This window comes from Schistocerca americana, chromosome 3 (genome assembly GCF_021461395.2).
Source record: "Schistocerca americana isolate TAMUIC-IGC-003095 chromosome 3, iqSchAmer2.1, whole genome shotgun sequence".
In the NCBI taxonomy this organism is placed as follows: domain Eukaryota; kingdom Metazoa; phylum Arthropoda; class Insecta; order Orthoptera; family Acrididae; genus Schistocerca; species Schistocerca americana.
In genome coordinates this window covers 254,851,632-254,877,363 of record NC_060121.1, presented here as the reverse complement: position 1 = coordinate 254,877,363, position 25,732 = coordinate 254,851,632, and the positions used below count along the sequence as shown (strand labels likewise).

General features: G+C 44.0%; 1 protein-coding gene across 1 annotated transcript in view; it reads right to left on the bottom strand.

Moving 5' to 3' along the window:
• LOC124606003 (dynein beta chain, ciliary) overlaps nt 1–25,732 on the bottom strand; it is an 809,537-nt gene that overhangs the window by 658,952 nt on the left and 124,853 nt on the right. The window contains exons 10-11 of the mRNA XM_047137965.1: nt 17,589–17,721; nt 13,283–13,567 (exon numbers count right to left, since the gene is read on the bottom strand). Of these exons, the coding sequence (XP_046993921.1) occupies nt 13,283–13,567; nt 17,589–17,721 (418 nt within the window). The remainder of the gene's footprint in view (nt 1–13,282; nt 13,568–17,588; nt 17,722–25,732) is intronic.

Here is a 25,732-nt window from a genome sequence, read left to right as displayed (position 1 = left end):
ATCGCCCTTGTATAAACCCTCTATATACTCCTTCCACCCTTCTGCCTTCCTTTCTTTGCTTAGAACTGGGTTGCCATCTGAGCTCTTGATATTCATACAATTGGTTCTCTTCTCTCCAAAGGCCTCTTTAATTTTCCTGTAGGCAGTATCTATCTTACCTCTAGTGAGATAAGCCTCTACATCCTTACATTTGTACTCTAGCCATCCCTGCTTAGCCATTTTGCACTTCCTGTCAATCTCATTTTTGAAATGTTTGTATTCCTTTTTGCCTGCTTCATTTACAGCATTTTTATATTTCCTCCTTTCATCAATTAAATTCAATATTTCTTCTGTTACCCAAGGATTTCTATTAGCCCTCGTCTTTTTACCTACTTGATCCTCTGCTGCCTTCACTACTTCATCCCTCAGAGCTATCCATTCTTCTTCTACTGTATTTCTTTCCCCCATTCCTGTCAATTGTTCCCTTATGCTCTCCCTGAAACTCTCTACAACCTCTGGTTCTTTCAGTTTATCCAAGTCCCATCTCCTTAAATTGCCGCCTTTTTGCAGTTTCTTCAGTTTCAATCTGCAGTTCATAACCAATAGATTGTGGTCAGAATCCACATCTGCCCCTGGAAATGTCTCACAATTTAAAACCTGGTTCCTAAATCTCTGTCTTACCATTATGTAATCTATCTGATACCTTTTAGTATCTCCAGGATTCTTCCAGGTATACAACCTTCTTTCATGATTCTTGAACCAAGTGTTAGCTATGATTAAGTTATGCTCTGTGCAAAATTCTACAAGGCGGCTTCCTCTTTCATTTCTTCCCCCCAATACATATTCACCTACTATGTTTCCTTCTCTCCCTTTTCCTACTGACGAATTCCAGTCACCCATGACTATTAAATTTTCGTCTCCCTTCACTACCTGAATTGTACCTTTATGGCGACACAAATATTGGCAAGTCCACGTTGATTGAAAAAATCGTTTCTCTTAAGCAACATATATATCTTCCTTTTTGTTCCGAATTCGGATTTGGCGGATATGACCCCCGTGTTCATAATGTAATTGTGTTTGAAGAATTTGAGTGGTCTAGGTGGCGTCCGTATGGGTCAATTTTGAAGCGCATTGTTGAGGGACGACCTGTGACCGTTAATGTGAAGAACAAGCCTGGCATGGTTATCAAACACCGAGGCTTGGTCATATTTGTGTCAAATGAATTTGCTATAGGCGATGAAGCTTTAATTTCATGTTTGGACGTAGTGCATGCTGATTGTCATATCGTTCATTGTGAGGCAATACTGACCCTACGACTTATCTTAGAAGATAGATTAAGGAAAGGCAAATTGATAGATTAAGGAAAGGCAAATCTACGTTTCTAGCATTTGTAGACTTAGAGAAATCTTTTGATAATGTTGACTGGAATACTCTCTTTCAAATTCTGAAGCTGGCAAAATTCAGGGAGCGAAAGGCTATTTACAATTAGTACAGAAACCAGATGGCAGTTATAAGAGTCGACGGACATGAAAGGGAAGCAGTGGTTGGGAAGGGAGTGAGACAGGGTTGTAGCCTATCCCAGATGTTATTCAATGTGTATATTGAGCGAGCAGTAAAGGAAACAAAAGAAAAATTCGGAGTAGGTGTTAAAATCCATGGAGAAGAAACAAAAACTTTGAGGTTTGCCGATGACATTGTAATTCTGTCAGAGACAGCATAGGACTTGGGAGAGCAGTTGAACGGAATGGATAGTGTCTTGAAAAGAGGATATAAGATGAACAACAAAAGCAAAACGAGGATAGTGGAATGTACAGTAGTCGAATTAAGTCGGGTGATGCTGAGGGAATTTGATTAGGAAATGAGATACTTAAAGTAGTAAAGGAGTTTTGCTATTTGGGGAGCAAAATAACTGATGATGGTCGAAGGAGAGAGGATATAAAATGTAGACTGACGATGGCAAGGAAATCGTTTCTGAAGGAGAAAAATTTTGTAACATCGATTATAGATTTAAGTGAAACTATTTGTATGGAGTGTAGCCATGTATCGAAGTGAAACATGGACAATAAATAGTTTAGACAAGAAGAGAATAGAAGCTTTTGAAATGTGGTGCTACAGAAGAATGCTGAAGATTAGATGGGTAGATCACATAACTAATGAGGAGGTATTAAATAGAACTGCGGAGAAGAGAAATTTGTGGCACAACTTGATTAGAAGAAGGGATCGGTTGGTAGGGCAAGTTCTGAGGCATCAAGGGATCAGCAATTTTGTATTGGAGGACAGCGAGGAGTGTAAAAATCGTAGAGGGAGACCAAGAGATGAATACACTAAGCAGATTCAGAAGGATGTAGGTTGCAGTAGGTACTGGGAGATAAAGAAACTTGCACAGGATAGAGTAGCATGGAGAGCTGCATCAAACCGGTCTCTGGACTGAATATCACATCAACTACAATGTGTCCTGTGGTAGGAACAACTGCATTGGACTCGGCAGTGTAAATCTTTGAAAAATGAGAAATCCCAAGGAGCCAAAAGTTCGGTAGTTATGTTTTTTTCTGTCTTCGACCATAAGCTGCTATACAAGAAATATGCAGTTGGTGCAGATAGACTGCACAAAAATTCAATTCTACGAGATGTTTACTGGTACCAGTGTCAAGTGCGGAGAAGCGAGATGCGGAAATGCACTGTTCCTTGGCATTTTTGGTGCAAATGATAATAACAGTTATCCCCTGTACTGCTTTTGTTGGGGACCGCCTGTTGTTACTTTTCCTTTCCCACAGTGAAGACTTCCGGCATGATGCCTCTGCTCAACGTTCCCAAGCCTAAAAGACTGCTGGACTATTTGTTCGCACGAGTGTAAGCACGCAAGCACGCAACCACGTGCTTACAGCAGGTCTGAAACAATTCTGCGAATGGAAACCTTAAGCGACCAACTGACACCCATAGGTTAAGGTAATTCCTTGAGCGCTCCGGCGCGGCGATCCAGCTGTGCAAATCCAGAGATGGACTTGTATGCGGTGGGACTCACACACAAAAGAGTTTGCGTTTCTACTGTTTGTCAGTCCGTATTAGTTAGCGCTTCCGATTTGACCTCTTGGTTTCTCCTATCTTAACAATGGCGGCAGTTGTTCCAAATCACGACAGACGAAAGCAATCTGGCAGTGTTCGTTCTGTTCATCTACATCTACATCTACGTGGGTACTCTGCAAATCACATTCAAGTGCCTGGCAGAGGGTACATCGAACTATCCTCACAATTCTCTATTATTCCAATCTCGTATAGCGCGCGGAAAGAATGAACACCTATATCTTTCCGTATGAGCTCTGATTTCCCTTATTTTATCGTGGTCATCGTTCCTCCCTATGTAGGTCGTATTTTCGCATTCGGAGGAGAAACCTGGTGATTGGAATTTCGTGAGAAGATTCCGTTGCAACGAAAAACGCCTTTCTTTTAATGATTTCCAGCCCTAATCCTGTATCATTTCTGTGACACTCTCTCCCACATTTCACGATAATACAAAACGTGCTGCCTTTCTTTGAACTTTTTCGATGTACTCCTTCAGTCCTATCTGGTAAGGATCCCACACCGCGCAGCAGTATTCTAAAAGAGGACTGACAAGCGTAGTGCAGGCAGTCTCCTTAGTAGGTCTGTTGCATTTTCTAAGTGTCCTGCCAATAAAACGCAGTCTTCGGTTAGCCTTCCCCACAACATTTTCTATGTGTTCTTTCCAATTTAAGCTGTTCGTAAATACATAGGTATTTAGTTGAATTTACGACTTTTAGATTAGACTGATTTATCCTGTAACCGAAGTTTAACGAGTTTCTTCTAGCACTCATGTGGATGACCTCACACTTTTCTTTATTTAGGGTCAACTGCCACTTTTCGTACCATTCAGATATCTTTTCTAAATCGTTTTGCAGTTTGTTTTGATCTTCTGATGACTTTATTAGTCGATAAACGACAGCGTCATCTGCAAAGAACCGAAGACGGCTGCTCAGATTGTCTCCCAAATCGTTTATATAGATAAGGAACAGCAAAGGGCCTATAACACTACCTTGGGGAACGCCAGAAATCACTTCTGTTTTACTCGATGACTTTCCGTCGATTACTACGAACTGTGACCTCTCTGACAGGAAATCACAAATCCAGTCACATAACTGAGACGATATTCCATAAGCACGCAATTTCACTACGAGCCGCTTGTGTGGTACAGTGTCAAAAGCCTTCCGGAAATCCAGAAATACGGACTGGATCTGAAATCCCTTGTCAAAAGCACTCAACACTTCATGTGAATAAAGAGCTAGTTGTGTTTCACAGGAACGATGTTTTCTAAACCCATGTTGACCGTGTGTCAATAGACCGTTTTCTTCGAGGTAATTCATAATGTTCGAACACAATATATGCTCTAAAATCCTGCTGCATATCGACGTTAACGATATGGGCCTGTAATTGAGTGGATTACTCCTACTACCTTTCTTGAATACGGGTTTGACCTGTGCAACTTTCCAGTCTTTGGGTACGGATCTTTCGTCGCCTGAACGGTTGAATATGATTGTTAAGTATGGAGCTAATGCATCAGCATACTCCGAAAGGAACCTAATTGGGATACAATCTGGACCAGAAGACTACCTTTTATTAAGTGATTTGAGTTGCTTCACTACTCCGAGTATATTTACTACGTTACTCAATTCTGGAATATTTACTTCGTCTTCTCTTGTGAAGGCATTTCGGGTGTCTGTGTTTCGTAACTCTGCTTTGGCAGCACTGTCTTCGATAGCATCTCCATTGCTATCGCGCAGAGAAGGCATTGATTGTTTCTTGCCGCTAACACACTTGATCCACGAATACGTCCATCTCGTTTTTGTACGCAGATCTGGGAATGAAACAACACGACTGCACGAATGTTGTAGCGAGGCCAGACAAGAATGAAGTAAGTGTCTAGCAGAAATAACGCTGGCCCGATAATTATGCTTCACAATCGGTCTCCAGTGCGACTTTTCAGCAGAAGCTGTACTATCGCACATCATGTGCAATTGAAAAGCCTCCCACAGTAGCAGTACATCCAAGTCTCGTGTTTTCCTTCTTGTTACGCAAAATTCACTTTGGACGTGTTCTTACTTTCGACTGGGTCCGTCAAGCTCTCTCTCCCGATAATCGAATTATTTTTTCGCTAGTTTCGTTGCTCTTATACAATAACTAATTGCCAAAAATGGGTCGTTTGAAAAGTATTCTTTTTTAACGCTTAGTTCTCTGAGGTTTCTTCCAGGATCTGCGAAAATCAGTGCTGCAGAATTGAAATTTCTGGTCCTTAGACAAGGCTCCGACTCACCAGTTGTGCGCAGTCACTGACCATGTTGGCAAAACAACAGAGAGGTCCCACATGGGAGAAGACTGGCTCTCGGGAAGGCAGTTTGGGCCTCTCTGGCCAGTCAGACACTTATGTCCTGTCTTCACGTCTGCTCGTGTTTACGTAAAGGATAAAACTATTATAAATCCTATTTATTTTAATTAATAATCAACAGCCTCAATTGCACCGTTAACATTACTTTATGAAAGGCAAAACGCCTCAGGAGATTAAAGAGAAGCTTGATTAACATTACGGTGACTCTGCGCCTTCAATTAGAACAGTTTATAAGTGGTTTCAAAAATTTCTGAATGGCCATATGGGCACAAGTGATTATGAACGTTCTGGGCGCTCCGTCTAGGTTACGACTCCAGAGATCATTGGTAAAATCCATTATATGGTGATGGATGACAGAAGAGTTAAGATACGTGAGGTTGCTGGTGCTGTGGGCATCACGAATAAACGGGTACATAATATTTTCCATAAACATTTGGACATCAGAACGTTATCCGCAAGATGGTTTCCGCGATTGCTCACGCTTGAACAAAAACGGAATCGTGTGAAGTGTTGCAAGGATGGTTTGCAGCTGGTCAGGAAGACTAAGTGTCGTTTCATCACTGTGGATGAAACATGGATATATTACTATACTGCTGAGATCAAAGAACGATCTAAAAAATGTGTTACCAAGGGATAATCTGCACCAAAAAAGACGAAGACCTTTCCTTCGGCCGGAAAGGTTATGGCGACTGTCTTTTGGGATTCGCAAGGGATAATTCTTATCGACTATCTGGAAAAGGGTGCATATTATTCATCGTTATTGGACCGTTTGAAAACCGAGCTGCAAGAAAAACGCCGGCGACTGGACCGCAAAAAAGTCTTTTTCCATCACGACAATGCACCAGCACACACCTCTGCAGTTGTAGTCGCAAAATTATTGGAAATTGGATTACAACTCGTTTCACGTCCCCCCTATTCTCCAGACTTGGCTCCCTCGGACTACTATTTGTTCCCCAATTTGAAGAAATGGCTGGCGGGACAAGGATTTTATTCAAACGAGGATGTGATTGCAGCAACTAATAGCTATTTTGTAGACTTGGACAATTCCTATTATTCGGAAGGGATCAACAAATTAGAACAGCGTTGGACGAAGTGTATAAGTCTAAAAGGAGACTATGTCGAAAAATAAAAAAGGTTTACGCCAAACACGTAAGTAGTTCTTATTTTTGAACAGACTTTTCAAACGCTCCTCGTAGTTCGACTACACTCCTTTACCTTATTTTACTTCTGTTTGTATTCATGCTAAAAACTTCTTTTCTAGACACTATCCCACACATATTTCCGCTATTATTATGCTAAATTTAAACGAACACAAAATCCCCTAGATTGGCGATCTTGTAAACTCGAAATCTGGTGCGGACTTCAATGCGAGATGCTTATAATAGTTCCCACAACTAAATTTTGATTCGAAACCTGGCAGAATATCCAAAGAGATTCTGATGGTATGTAAAGTACGCTAGCGGCAAGACACAAGCAATGCCTTCTCTGTCCGATGGCAATGAGAACACTATCGATGACAGTGCTGCCAAAGCAGAGTTACTAAACACAGTCTTCCGAACCTCCTTCACCAAACAAGACGAAGTAAAATTTCCAGAATTAGAATCAAGAACAGCTGCCAACATGAGTAGCCTAGAAGTACATATCCTCGGAGTAGTGAAACAACTTAAATCCCTTAATAAAAGCAACTCTTCCGGTCTACATAGCAATTAGGTTCCTTTCAGAGCTCAATAGTTAAGAATCATATACAACCGCTCGCTCGGCGAAAGCTCCGTACTCAAAGACGTTGCACAGGTCACACAAATATACAAGAAAGGCAATATGAGTAATCCACTAAATTACAGGTCCATATCATTAACATCGCAATGCAGCAGGATTTTAGAACGTACATTGTGTTCGAACATTATGAATTACCTCGAAGAGAACGTACTATTGACACAAAATCAACACGCATTTAGAAAATATCGATGCTGTGAAACGCAACTAGCTCTTTACTCACACGAAGTGTTCAGTGATATCGACAAGGAATTTCAAACTGATTGCGTATTTCTAGGTTTCCAGAAGGGTTTTGTCGCCATACGTCACAAGCGGCTTGCAATCAAATTGCGTGCTTATGCAATATCGTCTCAATTGTGCAACTCATTTCGTGATTTCATTTCAGAGAGGTCACAAAAAATGGTTCAAATGGCTCTGAGCACTATGGGACTTAACTTCTGAGGTCCCCTAGAACATAGAACTACTTAAACCTAACTAACCTAAGGACATCACAGGTTAATTAGGTTTAAGTAGTTCTAGGTCTAGGGGACTGATGACCTCAGATGTTAAGTCCCATAGTGCTTAGAGCCATTTGAACCATTTCATCAGATGGTTTCCGCGATTGCTCACGCTTGACCAAAAACGGAATCGTGTGAAGTGTTGCAAGGATGGTTTTCAGCTGGTCAGGAAGACTTTAAGCGTCGTTTCATCACTGTCGATGAAACATGGATTTATTACTATACTCCTGAGATCAAAGAACAATCTAAAAAATGGGTTACCAAGGGATAATCTGCACCAAAAAAGACGAAGACTTTTCCTTCGGCCGGAAAGGTTATGGCGACTGTCTTTTGGGATTCGCAAGGGATAATCCTTATCGACTATCTGGAAAAGGGTGCATATTATTCATCGTTAGTGGACCGTTTGAAAACCGAGCTGCAAGAAAGCAGCAGGCAGGATACGGTCCTGCGACCGTAGCGGTCGTGCGGTTCCAGACTGTAGCGCCTAGAACCGCTCGGCCACCCTGGCCGGCCAGGGAGGTCACAGTTCGTAGCAACTAACAAGTGAGGGGAAGTCATCGAGTAAAGCAGAAGTGATATCAGACGTTCAACAAGGTAGTCTTATAGGCCCCCTGCCGTTCCTTATCTGTATAAACGATTGAGGAGACAATCTGAGCAGCCGTCTTAGATTGTTTGTAGATGACGCTGTCGTTTATCACTAGTAAAGCCATCAGAAGAGCAAAACAAACTGCAAAACGATTTAGAAAAAATATCTGTATGATGCGAAAATTGATAATTGACCCTAAATAATGAGAAGTGTGAGGTCATCCACATGAGTGCTAAAAGTTATCCATTAAACTTGGTTACACGATATCAGTCGACTCTAAAGGCCGTAAATTCAACTAAATATCTAGGAATTACAATTACGAACAACTTAATTTGGAAAGAACACACAGAAAATATTGTCGGGAAGACCAACCAAAGAGTTCGTTTTTTTGACAGAACACCTAGAAGATGTAAAAGATCTACTAAGGAGACTGCCTACACTAAGCTTCTCTGACCACTTTTGGAGTATTGTTGCGCGGTGTGGGATCCTTACTAAATAGGATTAACGGGCTTTGTTGTTTGAAATTGTCGCTCAAAAGCTAGGCTACCACAAATTTTGTGCACGATGGGTGCCCAAAATGCTTACAGAGCACCATAAATAACAGCGAATGGGGTGAACGTTGACATTTCTGGAGGCCTACCACAAACATGGTGATTCATTACTGGATCGAATCGTAACCGGTGACGAGACTTGGGTGAAACATGTCAGTTGCGAGACAAAGTTACAGTCCATGGACTGGGGGCACACAAGGTCCCCCCAAAAACCAAGAAAATGTTTGCAAACCTTGTCAGCGAGGACGTTGACGGCGACAGTGTTTTGGGATAGGCAAGCTGTGCTTCTTATTGATGTTCTCGAACGTGGAGCAACCGTAAATTCTGCCCAGTACTGTTAAACTTTGCACAGCCTTAGCAGTTCAATACAAACGCCGAGGAAAGTTGACGTCCAAAGTTTTGTTTTTGCACGACAATACCCGACTCCACACGGGAAACCGCATTAAAGAACTCCTTAATTCATTCAAATGTGAAATTTTCCCTCATCCTCCCTACAGCTCCGATCTTGCACCAAGCGACTTCCACTTGTTTCCCAAGATGAAAAACTGGCTTACAACGCAGCGCTTTGATGATTACGCGGAACTCCAGGCGGGCGTGACTCACTGGCTGAAGTCTCAGGCGGCAGGTCTTTCAAAGCTTGTCCACCGCTGCCTCAATGTGTTTGGTGATTACGTGAAAAGTAGTATGTCAGTCGCTCTTTCAGATGTATATAATAAAATGTATTTCTTGTACTTAGTTTTTTTTTAATGCCAAAACGTTCCCTACTTTCTGAATAGCCCTTGTATAATGATGTGATGAGCATTGTAGTGAATTCTCCTTGGTGGTTTGGCCATTAAATTCGGCTAATCTGATTCCGATGAAACCCAAGTGGGGCGTTATCGGGCACCAGCTCCGCACGCTCAAAGCAACCGCCCGAGAAGCGTGTGACCTGTGTGTAGGCATCTGGTCACAAACATCTGGAAACATATCAATTGGCTCCTTTTACCGACCTCCCGACTCAGCAACATTAGTGGCAGAACAACTGAGAGAAAATCTGGAACACATTTCTCATAAATTTTCTCAGCATGTTATAGTCTTAGGTGGAGATTTCAATTTACCAGATACAGACTGGGACACCCAGATGTTTAGGACGGGTGGTAGGGACAGAGCATCGAGTGACATACTGAGTGCACTATCCGAAAATTACCTCGAGCAATTAAACAGAGAACCGACTCGTGGAGATAACATCTTGGACCTACTGATAACAAACAGATCCGAACTTTTCGACTCTGTAAACGAAAAAAATTCAAATGGCTCTGAACACTATGGGAGTCAACATCTATGGTCATCAGTCCCCTAGAACTTCTTAAACCTAACTAACCTAAGGACATCACACAACACCCAGTCATTACGAAGCAGAGAAAATCCGTGACCCCGCCGGGAATCGAAACCAGGATCCCGGGCGCGGGAAGCGAGAACGCTACCGCACGACCACGAGCTGCGGACTGTAAGCGCAGAGCCGGGAATCAGTGATCATAAGGCCGTTGCAGCATCCCTGAATATGGAAGCAAATAGGAATATAAAAAAAGGGAGGAAGATTTATCTGTTTAGCAAGAGTAATAGAAGGCAGATTTCAGACTACCTAACAGATCAAAACGAAAATTTCTGTCCCGACACAGACAATGTTGAGTGTTTATGGAAAAAGTTCAAGGCAATCGTAAAATGCGTTTTAGACAGATACGTGCCGAGTAAAACTGTGAGGGACGGGAAAAACCCACCGTGGTTCAACAACAAATGGTTCAAATGGCTCTGAGAACTATGGGACTTAACATCTGTGGTCATCAGTCCCCTAGAACTTAGAACTACTTAAACCTAACCAACCTAAGGACATCACACACATCCATGCCCGAGGCAGGATTCGAACCTGCGACCGTAGCAGCAGCGCGGTTCCGGACTGCAGCGCCTAGAACCGCACGGCCACCGCGGCCGGCGGTTCAACAACAAAGTTAGGAAACTACTGCGAAAGCAAAGAGAGCTTCACTGCAAGTTTAATCACAGCCAAAACCTATCAGACAAACAGAAGCTAAACGATGTCAATGTTAACGTAAGGAGGGCTATGCGTGAAGCGTTCAGTGAATTCGAAAGTAAAATTCTATGTACCGAACTGACAGAAAATCCTAGGAAATTCTGGTCTTACGTTAAATCAGTAAGTGGCTCGAAACAGCATATCCAGACACTTTGGGATGATGATGGCATTGAAACAGAGGATGACACGCATAAAGCTGAAATACTAAACACCTTTTTCCAAAGCTGTTTCACAGAGGAAGACCACACTGCAGTTCTTTCTCTAAAACCTCGCACAAACGAAAAAATGTCTGACATCGAAGTAAGTGTCAATGGAATAGAAAAGCAACTGGAATCACTCAACAGAGGAAAGTCCACTGGACCTGACGGGATACCAAGAGTACGCGAAAGACCTTGCCCCCCTTCTAACAGCCGTGTACCGCAAGTCTCTAGAGGAACGGCAGGTTCCAAATGATTGGAAAAGAGGACAGGCAGTCACAGTCTTCAAGATGGGTCGTCGAGCAGATGCGCAAAACTATAGACCTACATCTCTGACGTCGATCTGTTGTAGAATTTTAGAACATGTTTTTTGCTCGCATATCATGTCGTTTCTGGAAACCCAGAATCTACTCTGTAGGAATCAACATGGATTCCGGAAACAGCGATCGTGTGAGACCCAACTTGCTTTTTTTTTTTTATTCCGATTTTTGCCGTCTAGGGACCGCGTTAAACAACTATTTTTCAATGTACATTTCTCCTATTGCGCTCCTCCTCTTTTCTCTTCTGCCAATATGTCTTCATCCTCTCTCTGTGCTGCTCCCTTCGGTCTTCTGTCCACACTGTTCCTCCAGTTCTTCTCTTCTTCACTTCAAATCCTTCAAAATGTTGAATTTTGTCTCTCATTAAGTCTCTGTTGGTTATATCATCTTCTCCTATACCCATCTCCTCTAAGTCTGCTTTGACTTCTTTGAACCAGGTAATTTGGGTTCTGGGGTTCTTGTCAAAAAACATGAATATTTTCTTTGTCAGCCTTTCATCATTCATTCTTTTCAAACTCACTTTATTTGTTCATGAGACCCAGAAAATATTACATACAGGCTCCCAGGTAAATGCCATTTTCCTTGACTTCCGGAAGGCGTTAGAGACAGTTCCGCACTGTCGCCTGATAAAAAAAATAAGAGCCTACGGAATATCAGACCAGCTGTGTGGCTGGATTGAAGAGTTTTTAGCAAACAGAACACAGCATGTTGTTCTCAATGGAGAGACGTCTGCAGACGTTAAAGTAACCTCTGGCGTGCCACAGGGAAGTGTTATGGGAGCATTGCTTTTAACAATATATATATAAATGACCTAGCAGATAGTGTCGGAAGTTCCATGCGGCTTTTCGCGGATGATGCTGTAGTATACATAGAAGTTGCAGCATTAGAAAATTGCAGCGAAATGCAGGAAGATCTGCAGCGGATAGGCACTTGGTGCAGGGTGTGGCAACTGACTTTTAAAACAGACAAATGTAATGTATTGCGAATACATAGCAAGAAGGATCCTTTATTGTATGATTATATGATAGCGGAACAACCACTGGTAGCATTTACTTCTGTAAAATATCTGGGAGTATGCGTGCGGAACGATTTGAAGTGGAATGATGATATAAAATTAATTGTTGGTAAGGCGGGTACCAGGTTGAGATTCATTGGGTGAGTCCTTAGAAAATGTAGTCCATCAACAAAGGAGGTGGCTTACAAAACTCTCCTTCGACCCATACTTGAGTATTGCTCATCAGTGAAGGATCCGTACCAGGTCGGGTTGACGGAGGAGATAGAGAAGATCCAAAGAAGAGCGGCGCGTTTCGTCACAGGGTTATTTGGTAAGCGTGATAGCGTTAAGGAGATGTTTAACAAACTCAAGTGGCAGACTCTGCAAGAAAGGCGCTCTGCATCGCGGTGTAGCTTGCTGTCCAGGTTTCGAGAGGGTGCGTTTCTGGTTGAGGTATCGAATATATTGCTTCCCCCTACTTATACCTCCCGAGGAGATCACGAATGTAGAATTAGAGAGATTTGAGCGCTCACGGAGGCTTTCCGGCAGTCGTTCTTCCCGCGAACTATACGCGACTGGAACAGGAAACGGAGGTAATGACAGGGGCACGTGAAGTGCCCTCCGCCACACACCGTTGGGTGGCTTGCGGAGTATAAATGTAGATGTAGATGTAGATGTACTCGTCGAATCCATAGCACGCATCTGATGCCACAAACCTCTGGAAACTTATCTAGTACTTGGTCGAATCCATGGAATGCAGAATAACTGCTGAATAGCGTTCCAGAGGTGGACCAACACGCTTGTAAGTAGGTAGTCATAGTGTATTGGCTCACAGCGTACAAGAACAGCTAAAGGAAAGCTGGCAGTGCACAACATGGATATGCAAGAGGAGCGTTGCAGCTTGGGAAGAGCGGCCACTGCCCACCTTGAAGACGCTCTCGAGGTTCGCGCAGTCGTCGAAGGCCTGGCAGAAGACAGCGGCGAGCCGGCGGTCCAGGTCGCAGATCCTGGCGGTGAAGCCGGCGTAGTCGCGCGTGAACGAGTCGTCCTCCGGGTCGAGTGCGTCGTACGACTTGGCGCCGAACTGCACCAGCAGCTCGCTGAACTCGTGGTACACGCCGCACACCTTTGCCGACAGCGTGCGCCCCTTCATCCCGCCGATCTCTACCTTCTCCAGCTTCAGGAACTCCACAACCGTGTCGAAGAAGTGCTGCGGGCACCAGAGCTCTGCTACCACATTTGTCTCACAGAATGACGCCATCGCTGGTGCCAAATATCAGTCTGAGGTTCAAATGGATAATTCGAAATAACAGTGGGGAAGAAACCTGCAACCGGGCACATTAATTCTGAAGGATTAATTTATTTTTCCAAAACTAGTTTGGAACCTAGGTTCATCACCAGACTGCCGCATATACACTATCTGATCAAATGGTTCAAATGTCTCTAAGCACTATGGGACTTAACATGTGAGGTCATCAGTCCCCTAGACTTAGAACTACTTAAACCTAATTAACCTATGGACATAACACATCCAACCCAGAGGCAGGATTCGAATCTGCGACCGTAGCAGCAGCGCGGTTCCGGACTGATGTGCCTAGAAGCGCTCGGCCACAACGGCCCGCCACTATCTCATCAAAAGTACCCAGACACCTATTATTGGACACTAATATGGGGTGTGTCACACTGAACCTTTATGGTGGCTTGAACTCTGCTGAGGACACTTTCAGTCAGCTTGTGGAGAAATGGCAGACCAATCTTCCTCAGACGCGAGACCAGAGAAGGTTGTGACGTTAGATGTTCGGGTCTGCAGCGAAGTCGAGGTTCTAACTTAGCCCAAAGATATTCCATTGCGTTCAGATCGAGACTCTGGGTAGGTCAGTCCGTTTCAGGAATGTTATTGACCCCAAACCATTACCTTACATATGCTGCTTTATAACAGGGTGTACCATCATGCTGATGTAATCATCGTCTGTGAACTGTTCCTCCTCTGGAAGCAGTACACAATGTTGTATAATGTATTAATATTCTTCCGAATTTAGTAGTTTCTTAATGCGTAAGAAGGGGATCACACTCCAACCAAGACAAACACAACCATACTGTAATACTACCTCTTCTGTGCATTGAGGTAAACACGAGTTTACCGGATTCTCGTATAATCCACTTCCACTGTTCTAATCTTACCCCTAAGTTTTCTCGTTTGAGACAAAATCTCTACCGCATATACACTGAGGTGACAAAAGCCATGGGATACTGATATGCACATATACAAGCGGTGGTAGTATCGCGTACATAATGTATATATGTATTGGCGGAGCTGTCATTTGTACTCAGCTGATTCGTGTGAAAATGTTTTCGACGCGATTGGAGCCACACGATGGAAATTAACAGACTCTGAACACAGAATAGTAGATGGAACTAGACGCGTAGGACATTCCATTTCGGAAATCGTTAGGGAATTCAGTATTCCGTGATCCACACTGCGAATACTGTGCTGGGAATACGACATTTCAGGGACTGCCTCTCACCACCGACAACGCAATGGCCGACGGCCTACGCATAATGAACGAGGGCAGCGGTGTTTGCGTAGAGTTGTCAGTGCTAACAGACAAGTAAAACTGCCTGAAATAACAGCAGAAATCAATGAGGGACATACGACGAACGATCCGTTAAGAGGTTAAGTCATCCTGGGCTCGTGACCAGATCAGTTGGACCCCAGACCACTGGAGAACCGTTGTCTGGTGAGATGAGTCCCGATTTCAGTTGGTAAGAGCAGATGGTAAGGTTCAAGTGTGGCACAGACCACACGAAGCCATGGATCTAAGTTGCACTGCGCAAGCTGGTGGTGTCTCCATAATGGTGTGGGCTGTGTTTACATGGAACGGACTGGGTCCGCTGGTGCGTCTGAATCGATCATTGATTAGAAATGGTTATGTTCGGCTACTTGGAGACCATATAAAGCCGTTCATGGACTTTATGTTCCCAAACAACGATGGAATTTTTATGGATGACAATGCGCCATGTCAGAACAGTGTGGACAATTCGAGCGAATGATCTGGCCACCCAGATCGCTCGACATGAATCCCATCAAACATTCATGAAACATAACCTAAAGACTGGGAAATTGCTCAGGTCACACCATAACCAAAAATGGAAGTAGGAGTAATCCGCTGAATTACAGGCTTTCGACACCGTTCCTCACAAGCGTCTTCTAACCAAACTGCGCGCCTACGGAGTATCGCCTCAGTTGTGCGAATGGATTCGTGATTTACTGTCAGAAAGGTCACAGTTCGTAGTAATAGACGGAAAGTCAACGAGTAAAACAGAAGTGATATCCGGAGTGCCCCAAGGAAGTGTTATAGGCACTCTGTTATTCCTGATCTCGTATATTAACGACGTAGGAGACAATCTGAGTAGCCGTCTTAGAATGTTTGCAGATGATGCTGTCACTTGTCGTCTTGTAAAGTCATCAGATGATCAAAACGACTTGAAAAATAATTTAGATAAGATACTTGTATGGTGCGAAAAGTGGCAATTGACCCTGAATAAGGAAAGGTGTTAATTAATTCACATGAGTACTAAAAGAAATCAGCTAAATTTCGATTACACGATAAGTCACACGAATCTGAAGGCTGCAAATTCAACTAAATACTTAGGGATTACAATTACAAATAACCTAAATTGGAATGATCACATAGATAATATTGTGGGTAGAGCAAACCAAAGACTGCGATCCATTGGCAGAACACTTAGAAGGTACAACAGGTCTACTAAAGATACTGCTTACACCACGCTTGTCCGCCCTATTCTGGAGAACTGCTGTGCGGTGTGGGATCCGCATCAGGTGGGACTGACGGATGACATCGAAAGAGTACAGAGAAGGGCAGCTCGTTATGTATTATCGCGAAATAGGGAAGATAGTGTCAGAGACATGATACGTGAATTGGAGTGGCAAACATTAAATCAAAGGTTTTTGTCGTTGCGACGGGATCTTCTCATGAAATTTCAATCACCAGTTTTCTCCTCCGATTGCGAAAACATTCTGTTTGCACCCACCTACATAGGGAGAAATGATCATCACGATAAAATAAGAGAAAACAGGGCTCGCACAGAAAAATTTAAGTGCTCGTTTTTCCCGCGTGCCGTTCGAGAGTGGAACGGTAGAGAGACAGCTTGAAGGTGGTTCATTGAACCCTCTGCCAGACACCTTACTGTGAATAGCTGAGTAATCACGTAGATGTAGATGTAGATGAGAAGTCATTTCGTGCACAAAATCCTGCACCGGCAACATTTTCGTAATTATTGACGACTATGCCTCAGTATTTCTGCAGGGGACTTCCAACGACTTGTTGAGTCCATGCCACGTCAAATTGCTGCAGTACGCCGGGCAAATGGATACTAGGAGGTAGCCCATGACTTTTGTCACCTTGGTTTAGTTCACTACTGGCACTACACCTGATGGCAGGTAACGTTCTCCAGGTATTTGCCAAACCTATACCCTTCCATCGGATTGCCACAGGGTACTGCGTGATCCATCACTTCAGATCATTCACTTCCAGTCATTCACTGTCCACTGGGGTCGCTCTTTACATCACCTCAAAATGGCTTAGAATTGACAAAAGAAATATGTGGCTTTGAGGACATGCTCGACGATTGTAACCCATTCCTTTTAACTCCCTGGTTACACTCATTGTGCAAGACGGACTGATGGTAGCACTTTGTAACTCATGAGTGACTTGTTCCGATTATTTCATGCGACTTATTACAACCATCCTTCACAATTCTCGAGGATCCCTGGCCGTCAGTACATGAGGCCTGCCCTGTTTTGGTTCAGCTGTGGTTGTTCCTTGGCGTTTCCAATTCTCGGTCACATCATCAACAGTCGACTTTAGCGGCTTTAGAAGGGTTCAAATGTCGCTGATGGATTTCTTATCCAGGTGACATCCAATGACCAGACCACGTTCGAAGGTACTCTCCTCACCGACCAATTTTGCTGTTACGGCTTCTCCGCTGACATTAAAGTGTTCCCCGCCTCCTTTTATACTGGCGTTTACACCACTCGTGGCATCTATGGTCAATGTCGCACTAAATACCGGTGTCAGAATACTTTTGATCAGTATAGTCAGCGACGTTTTTTCAGATTTGCTGTCCTATTGTGATATTCCCCTCATAATTTTATGCATCCCAAACACTTGTTTAAAAAAATAGAAGTGTGAAAAACGAAGTTGGCTTACCAATATCGTTTGCATTCTCTCCAAGAAGCTGTCAAAACGCTCGAACACCATTCTCGGATGGAAGGTCCACATGGTAGGTTCGCGGTCCTTGAAGTAGCCTGCCAAGTTCTCTCGGCGATCATCGAATATCTCCCTTCAAGCAGAAAAGACATTTTTCAGTAGCGAAATCAGGATTTAGCACCCCGTTACTAGCTCTTAGTAATAACTGCACGTAGATACATTTCATTACTGTTTAGCGAAAACCATTTCAAAATGGCAATGCTATGGGAAATCGGTTAGTATTTCTACTTCGAGTTTTACATTTTGCTTTTGAGTTTAGTTAGCAATAATTTTAAACCTGTTTTATCTCTTAGAAATAAGCGACTGCTGTTTAATATATTCATTCCATAGCCATATACATGATGATTTTTTCCACCATGTATGAACTGTAGGGATTACTTGATAAGAGGATACGGAACAAAAAAGGTCTAACGAAGTTCGGCCGAAGGCCGTGTACTAACATAAAGCAAATAATATTAATACACAGCTGAAAACCTGGCACAATGCCTGCGACCAAGTAAAATTACGGTCCGGAAATGCATGGTTTTCATACTAGAGATCATTTATTCAATCATACTTTGTTACAGAGACTGCGATCTAATTCGCGATGTGGCATACACAGTTACAGTATGCGTGGTTTCCTCCTAGAGGGTGGTACTGTTCCTCATACATCACGCCCTAGCGCACCCTCCTGCCACAGTAATTCGTAATGTTGTGTCCGATTCACTTCTCTTGCTGACTCACCTCGTAGTGGATGTGATACAGCGTTGTACACAATGGTTCCGTACTCGAAACTAGGGCTTGCCGACATAGTGTTTACTTAGAGAAAGGCAAATGGCAACGGGAGACGAACAGCAAAGTTGTATCAGGAGACATCCTCGCCGAGAGCAACCAAAGGTTTCAATGTCTGCAACAGTGTTTCTCCGTTTGTCTGAGACAGACTCGGTTCAAGAAGCAGGAAATCATGAAGGACGCACCCCAAATGTTCGGACACCAGACTTGGAGGAAAATGTGATTAACACTGTGCTAAGTAGCGCCGTGTCAGTACCAGGAAATTGGCCCGCCAGTACAGGGTAAGCGAGACGACCGTGTGGAACATTCTCTATGACAATTGTTGCTACCCTCATTACTTACTGCGTGCGCAGGCCTCACTAGCGACATACTTACCAAATCGGGAACAGTTTTGTCACTGGTTACTTCACCAGGCAACCACGATACCGGGATCTGAGTCATCCATCCTACTCACAGATGAGGCCACCTTTACAGGTGGTAGTTCAGCTTTCATAACAATCTGGACAGTAAGCAGAACCAACATGGAGTGTGCTCCCTGCCGCCGTTGGATAAGCAGCTGAGCAGCAAGTCGTTTACTCCTAGCTCACTCATTTGTTACATAGTTTAATTCTTAATTTCTTTGCGTGTTTTTGGTTCTTGCATTGTTTAATTCATAAATTTCGGGCGTATTATAGTATTTGAGAGTGTAGCATCGTGTTTTAGTATCTGAATAGTGTAATTTCGCTTAGTCTCCTTCCGCCGCCGAGCAGTGTCAGCAGTGCGCAAGTAGCAGCATTACTGCATTTACTAGGCAATCTTGTATTTTAATAACCGTTTAAATTTTGTCGATTTGTTTGCGCTCTCTGTAGATTAGTTCAGACGTTCTTAGCAAAACAGTTTTTAGCATGGATAGGGACTGCAACTGCTGTGTTCGGATGCAGGCTGAGTTGGCATCCCTTCGCTCCCAGCTTCAGGCAGTGTTGGCTTCGGTCACACAGCTTGAGGCTGTTGCCAATGGGCATCACTGTGGGGGTCGGGATGGGGGTTTGTCGGGGACGGCCAGCTCGTCCCACGCATCCCCTGATCGGACTACGACTGTGGTTGCCCGGGATACTGCCCGCATTGAGGCTGATCCCTCACCTGTGGTAGAGTGGGAGGTCGTTTCAAGGTGTGGCAGGGGGCGAAAGACATTCCGGAGGGCTGAACGGAAAGCCTCTCCAGTTTGTCTGACGAACCGGTTTCAGGCTCTGTCTCAGGCTGATACTGATCTTCGGCCTGACATGGCTGCTTGTCCTGTTCCAGAGGTTGCCCCTCAGTCTGCAAGATCCGGGCAGTCGCAGAGGGTGGGCTTACTGGTAGTTGGGAGCTCCAACGTCAGGCGCGTAATGGGGCCCCTTAGGGAAATGGCAGCAAGAGAGGGGAAGAAAACCAATGTGCACTCCGTGTGCATACCGGGGGGAGTCATTCCAGATGTGGAAAGGGTCCTTCCGGATGCCATGAAGGGTACAGGGTGCACCCATCTGCAGGTGGTCGCTCATGTCGGCACCAATGATGTGTGTCACTATGGATCGGAGGAAATCCTCTCTGGCTTCCGGCGGCTATCTGATTTGGTGAAGACTGCCAGTCTCGCTAGCGGGATGAAAGCAGAGCTCACCATCTGCAGCATCGTCGACAGGACTGACTGCGGACCTTTGGTACAGAGCCGAGTGGAGGGTCTGAATCAGAGGCTGAGACGGTTCTGCGACCGTGTGGGCTGCAGATTCCTCGACTTGCGCCATAGGGTGGTGGGGTTTCGGGTTCCGCTGGATAGGTCAGGAGTCCACTACACGCAACAAGCGGCTACACGGGTAACAGGGGTTGTGTGGCGTGGGCTGGGCGGTTTTTTAGGTTAGATGGCCTTGGGCAAGTACAGAAAGGGCAACAGCCTCAACGGGTGCGGGGCAAAGTCAGGACATGCGGGGAACAAGCAGCAATCGGTATTCTAATTGTCAACTGTCGAAGCTGCGTTGGTAAAGTACCGGAACTTCAAGCGCTGATAGAAAGCACCGAAGCTGAAATCGTTATAGGTACAGAAAGCTGGCTTAAGCCAGAGATAAATTCTGCCGAAATTTTTACAAAGGTACAGACGGTGTTTAGAAAGGATAGATTGCATGCAACCGGTGGTGGAGTGTTCATCGCTGTTAGTAGTAGTTTATCCTGTAGTGAAGTAGAAGTGGATAGTTCCTGTGAATTATTATGGGTGGAGGTTACACTAAACAACCGAACTAGGTTAATAATTGGCTCCTTTTACCGACCTCCCGACTCAGCAGCATTAGTGGCAGAACAACTGAGAGAAAATTTGGAATACATTTCACATAAATTTTCTCAGCATGTTATAGTCTTAGGTGGAGATTTCAATTTACCAGATATAGACTGGGACACTCAGATGTTTAGGACGGGTGGTAGGGACAGAGCATCGAGTGACATTATACTGAGTGCACTATCCGAAAATTACCTCGAGCAATTAAACAGAGAACCGACTCGTGGAGATAACATATTGGACCTACTGATAACAAACAGACCCGAACTTTTCGAATCTGTATGTACAGAGCAGGGAATCAGTGATCATAAGGCCGTTGCAGCATCCCTGAATATGGAAGTTAATAGGAATATAAAAAAAGGGAGGAAGGTTTATCTGTTTAGCAAGAGTAATAGAAGGCAGATTTCAGACTACCTAACAGATCAAAACGAAAATTTCTGTTCCGACACTGACAATGTTGAGTGTTTATGGAAAAAGTTCAAGGCAATCGTAAAATGCGTTTTAGACAGGTACGTGCCGAGTAAAACTGTGAGGGACGGGAAAAACCCACCGTGGTACAACAACAAAGTTAGGAAACTACTGCGAAAGCAAAGAGAGCTCCACTCCAAGTTTAAACGCAGCCAAAACCTCTCAGACAAACAGAAGCTAAACGATGTCAAAGTTAGCGTAAGGAGGGCTATGCGTGAAGCGTTCATTGAATTCGAAAGTAAAATTCTATGTACCGACTTGACAGAAAATCCTAGGAAGTTCTGGTCTTACGTTAAATCAGTAAGTGGCTCGAAACAGCATATCCAGACACTACGGGATGATGATGGCATTGAAACAGAGGATGACTCGCGTAAAGCTGAAATACTAAACACCTTTTTCCAAAGCTGTTTCACAGAGGAAGACCGCACTGCAGTTCCTTCTCTAAATCCTCGCACAAACGAAAAAATGGCTGACATCGAAATAAGTGTCCAAGGAATAGAAAAGCAACTGGAATCACTCAATAGAGGAAAGTCCACTGGACCTGACGGGATACCAATTCGATTCTACACAGAGTACGCGAAAGAACTTGCCCCCCTTCTAACAGCCGTGTACCGCAAGTCTCTAGAGGAACGGAGGGTTCCAAATGATTGGAAAAGAGCACAGATAGTCCCAGTCTTCAAGAAGGGTCGTCGAGCAGATGCGCAAAACTATAGACCTATATCTCTTACGTCGATCTCTTGTAGAATTTTAGAACATGTTTTTTGCTCGCGTATCATGTCATTTCTGGAAACCCAGAATCTACTATGTAGGAATCAACATGGATTCCGGAAACAGCGATCGTGTGAGACCCAACTCGCCTTATTTGTTCATGAGACCCAGAAAATATTAGATACAGGCTCCCAGGTAGATGCTATTTTTCTTGACTTCCGGAAGGCGTTCGATACAGTTCCGCACTGTCGCCTGATAAACAAAGTAAGAGCCTACGGAATATCAGACCAGCTGTGTGGCTGGATTGAAGAGTTTTTAGCAAACAGAACACAGCATGTTGTTATCAATGGAGAGACGTCTACAGACGTTAAAGTAACCTCTGGCGTGCCACAGGGGAGTGTTATGGGACCATTGCTTTTCACAATATATATAAATGACTTAGTAGATAGTGTCGGAAGTTCCATGCGGCTTTTCGCGGATGATGCTGTAGTATACAGAGAAGTTGCTGCATTAGAAAATTGTAGCGAAATACAGGAAGATCTGCAGCGGATAGGCACTTGGTGCGGGGAGTGGCAACTGACCCTTAACATAGACAAATGTAATGTATTGCGAATACATAGAAAGAAGGATCCTTTATTGTATGATTATATGATAGCGGAACAAACACTGGTAGCAGTTACTTCTGTAAAATATCTGGGAGTATGCGTACGGAACGATTTGAAGTGGAATGATCATATAAAACTAATTGTTGGTAAGGCGGGTACCAGGTTGAGATTCATTGGGAGAGTGCTTAGAAAATGTAGTCCATCAACAAAGGAGGTGGCTTACAAAACACTCGTTCGACCTATACTTGAGTATTGCTCATCAGTGTGGGATCCGTACCAGGTCGGGTTGACGGAGGAGATAGAGAAGATCCAAAGAAGAGCGGCGCGTTTCGTCACTGGGTTATTTGGTAACCGTGATAGCGTTACGGAGATGTTTAATAAACTCAAGTGGCAGACTCTGCAAGAGAGGCGCTCTGCATCGCGGTGTAGCTTGGCTCAAATGGTTCAAATGGCTCTGAGCACTATGGGACTCAACTGCTGAGGTCATTAGTCCCCTAGAACTTAGAACTAGTTAAACCTAACTAACCTAAGGACATCACACACATCCATGCCCGAGGCAGGATTCGAACCTGCGACCGTAGCGGTCTTGCGGTTCCAGACTGCAGCGCCTTTAACCGCACGGCCACTTCGGCCGGCGGTGTAGCTTGCTCGCCAGGTTTCGAGAGGGTGCGTTTCTGGATGAGGTATCGAATATATTGCTTCCCCCTACTTATACTTCCCGAGGAGATCACGAATGTAAAATTAGAGAGATTAGAGCGCGCACGGAGGCTTTCAGACAGTCGTTCTTCCCGCGAACCATACGCGACTGGAACAGGAAAGGGAGGTAATGACAGTGGCACGTAAAGTGCCCTCCGCCACACACCGTTGGGTGGCTTGCGGAGTATCAATGTAGATGTAGATGTAGATGACAGTGAATCATCAGCATCGGTGCAGCCGGAATGTGTGAGCGGGGATGATTGGCGACCTATTTTGGGACTAGTCTTTCTTCCACTTCGCCTAACAGGTCGGAACTATCGGCGTTTCTTGTTGGTGACTTTTCCTCCCCTGCTGGAAGAAGCGCCATTGATGATTAGAAAGGTTATGTGGCTGCTACATGATGGTGCTCCAGCCCATTTCACCGTTAACGTTCGGACGCATCTCAGTCGTGTCTTCCCTGGTCAATAGATCGTAAGGGGGGTCCAGTTGCATGGTCTGCTTGTTCACCGGATCTCAACCCGTGCGATTTGTGGTTATAGGGCCATCTCAAAAATATTGCGTATGCAGAGCCCATTCCAGATGTGGAGACAGTGGAGCAGCGTATTCATGCTGCCTTTGACACTCTATTAGACGGTATTCTTTGTAACAATGTATAATTGAATAAGTGGTCTCTAGCAAGGAAATCATGCATTTCCGGACATGCATTTTTAGTTCCGTGTCCTTTCGTCGATCAGTCCCTAGAGTTTGACACAGTGGGAAAAATCACCCTGTATTTGGCAGTCGAGAAAGTCCATTTCTGCACATCTTGTAAAATTACAGCGCGATATTACTGTGTCAATTAAAATTAATGCTTCCACAAAATATTGTTTCCATAGGAGTTAACCAGCTGTACCCAGATGTTACCATGTCGCATCACCGCAGTCGAAAATGAGGACTCCTGCAGTATGCAGCTGAGTTTTGAAGTGCGATGCGATCATAAATACACGCGAGTTCCATGGTCATTGCACCGACTTGAGACACCTTTTTACTGGTCATCGGGGCTCAGTTCGAAGAGGTGCTCATTACTGAAAACAATATTACTTCGATCAGTGAGATCCCACATGAAGGCGCGTCTGGAGACGCCCTGGGCAATTCACATCGGGTTCGAATATCTCTATAGTATTACCTATTAATGACTTCAAAATGTTCAAATGTGTGTGAATTCCTAAGGGACCAAACTGATGAGGTCATCGGTCCCTAGACTTACACACTACTTAAACTAACTTAAACTAAGAACAACACACACACCCATGCCCGAGGGAGGACTCGAACCTCCTGCGGGAGGGGCCACGCAATCCGTGACATGACGCCTCTAACCGCGCGGCCACACCGAGCGGCTATTAATGACTTCTCTCCTATCGTTTACTTGAAGTAAATTTCGTAATTTTGTGACTTCCTTTTCTGTATAATTTCCTGAAAGAAGCCTGGATATCAGTAATGTTCATCTCACCTGCAATTCAGATCTCCCTCGGTAAGGTATATTGACTTTCACGAGCTGTTATAAGCCTTTCAAACACTATTTCTTTCGCACTTTTGTGAGTTTCGTTTTGGCACATATTTCGTACTTCGGGTAAGTCTTTCATCCATTTATACAATTTATGTTCGATTCTATGAAACGAAGCCAGCTTTGCACATTGCTTGAGTTTAAGATTTTTCTTCCTCTTTCATTACGACATAAAATTTGCAGCATTTTCTTCGTCTCTGAAACCTATTACTGTCATACTTTCTTTCGGCCCCGAAATTATTCTGTTTTTGCTCTGAACTTTAATTAGATGGTTCCAATGGTTCAAATGGCTCTAATCACTATGGGACTTAACATCTGAGGTCATCAGTCGCCTATAACTTAGAACTAATTAAACCTAACTAACCCAAGAACATTAAACACATCCATGCCCGAGGCAGGATTCGAAACTGCGACCGTAGCAGCAGCGCGGTTCCGGACTGAAGCGCCTAGAACCGCTCGGTCACTAAGGCCGGCGAACTTTAATTAGAACGACAATCATGATTTGAATTACAGTTCGTGGAATTGTTAGTTATTTCCTGTTTCCTCTAATGTTTCCAAAATATCTAACGAAATGTCGACATCATTCCAAGGAATGTCCAAGAAATTAACTAATAAATAACACCTATGTAGGTCTTTCGGTGAAGTAGGTGATTTCGACTGCGTACCACGTTCTTTATATTTTATCTTTGCAAGGTTGAAAGCATTAACTGGATTCCACATTACTGCGAAATTCTGGAAGCTGCACAAAGACAAGATGCTATTACAAGCACACGAGTATATGAAGAAATTACAAGGAAAATTGATCCAATTTTATCTACATTGTTAACACTTAGCGATACCACAAAGGCAGCTACTAATTATTATTATTACCACGTGAATTGCAAATTTGAGCCAATATTAACTGAGAACAACTGCCTCAGACAAACTATTAACGGAAACTGAAATTCGCTTTACAAATTACGATGGCGTTGTGCCATGTGTTATATGCTGACCGCTGTATTTTCAATCAAAGGTA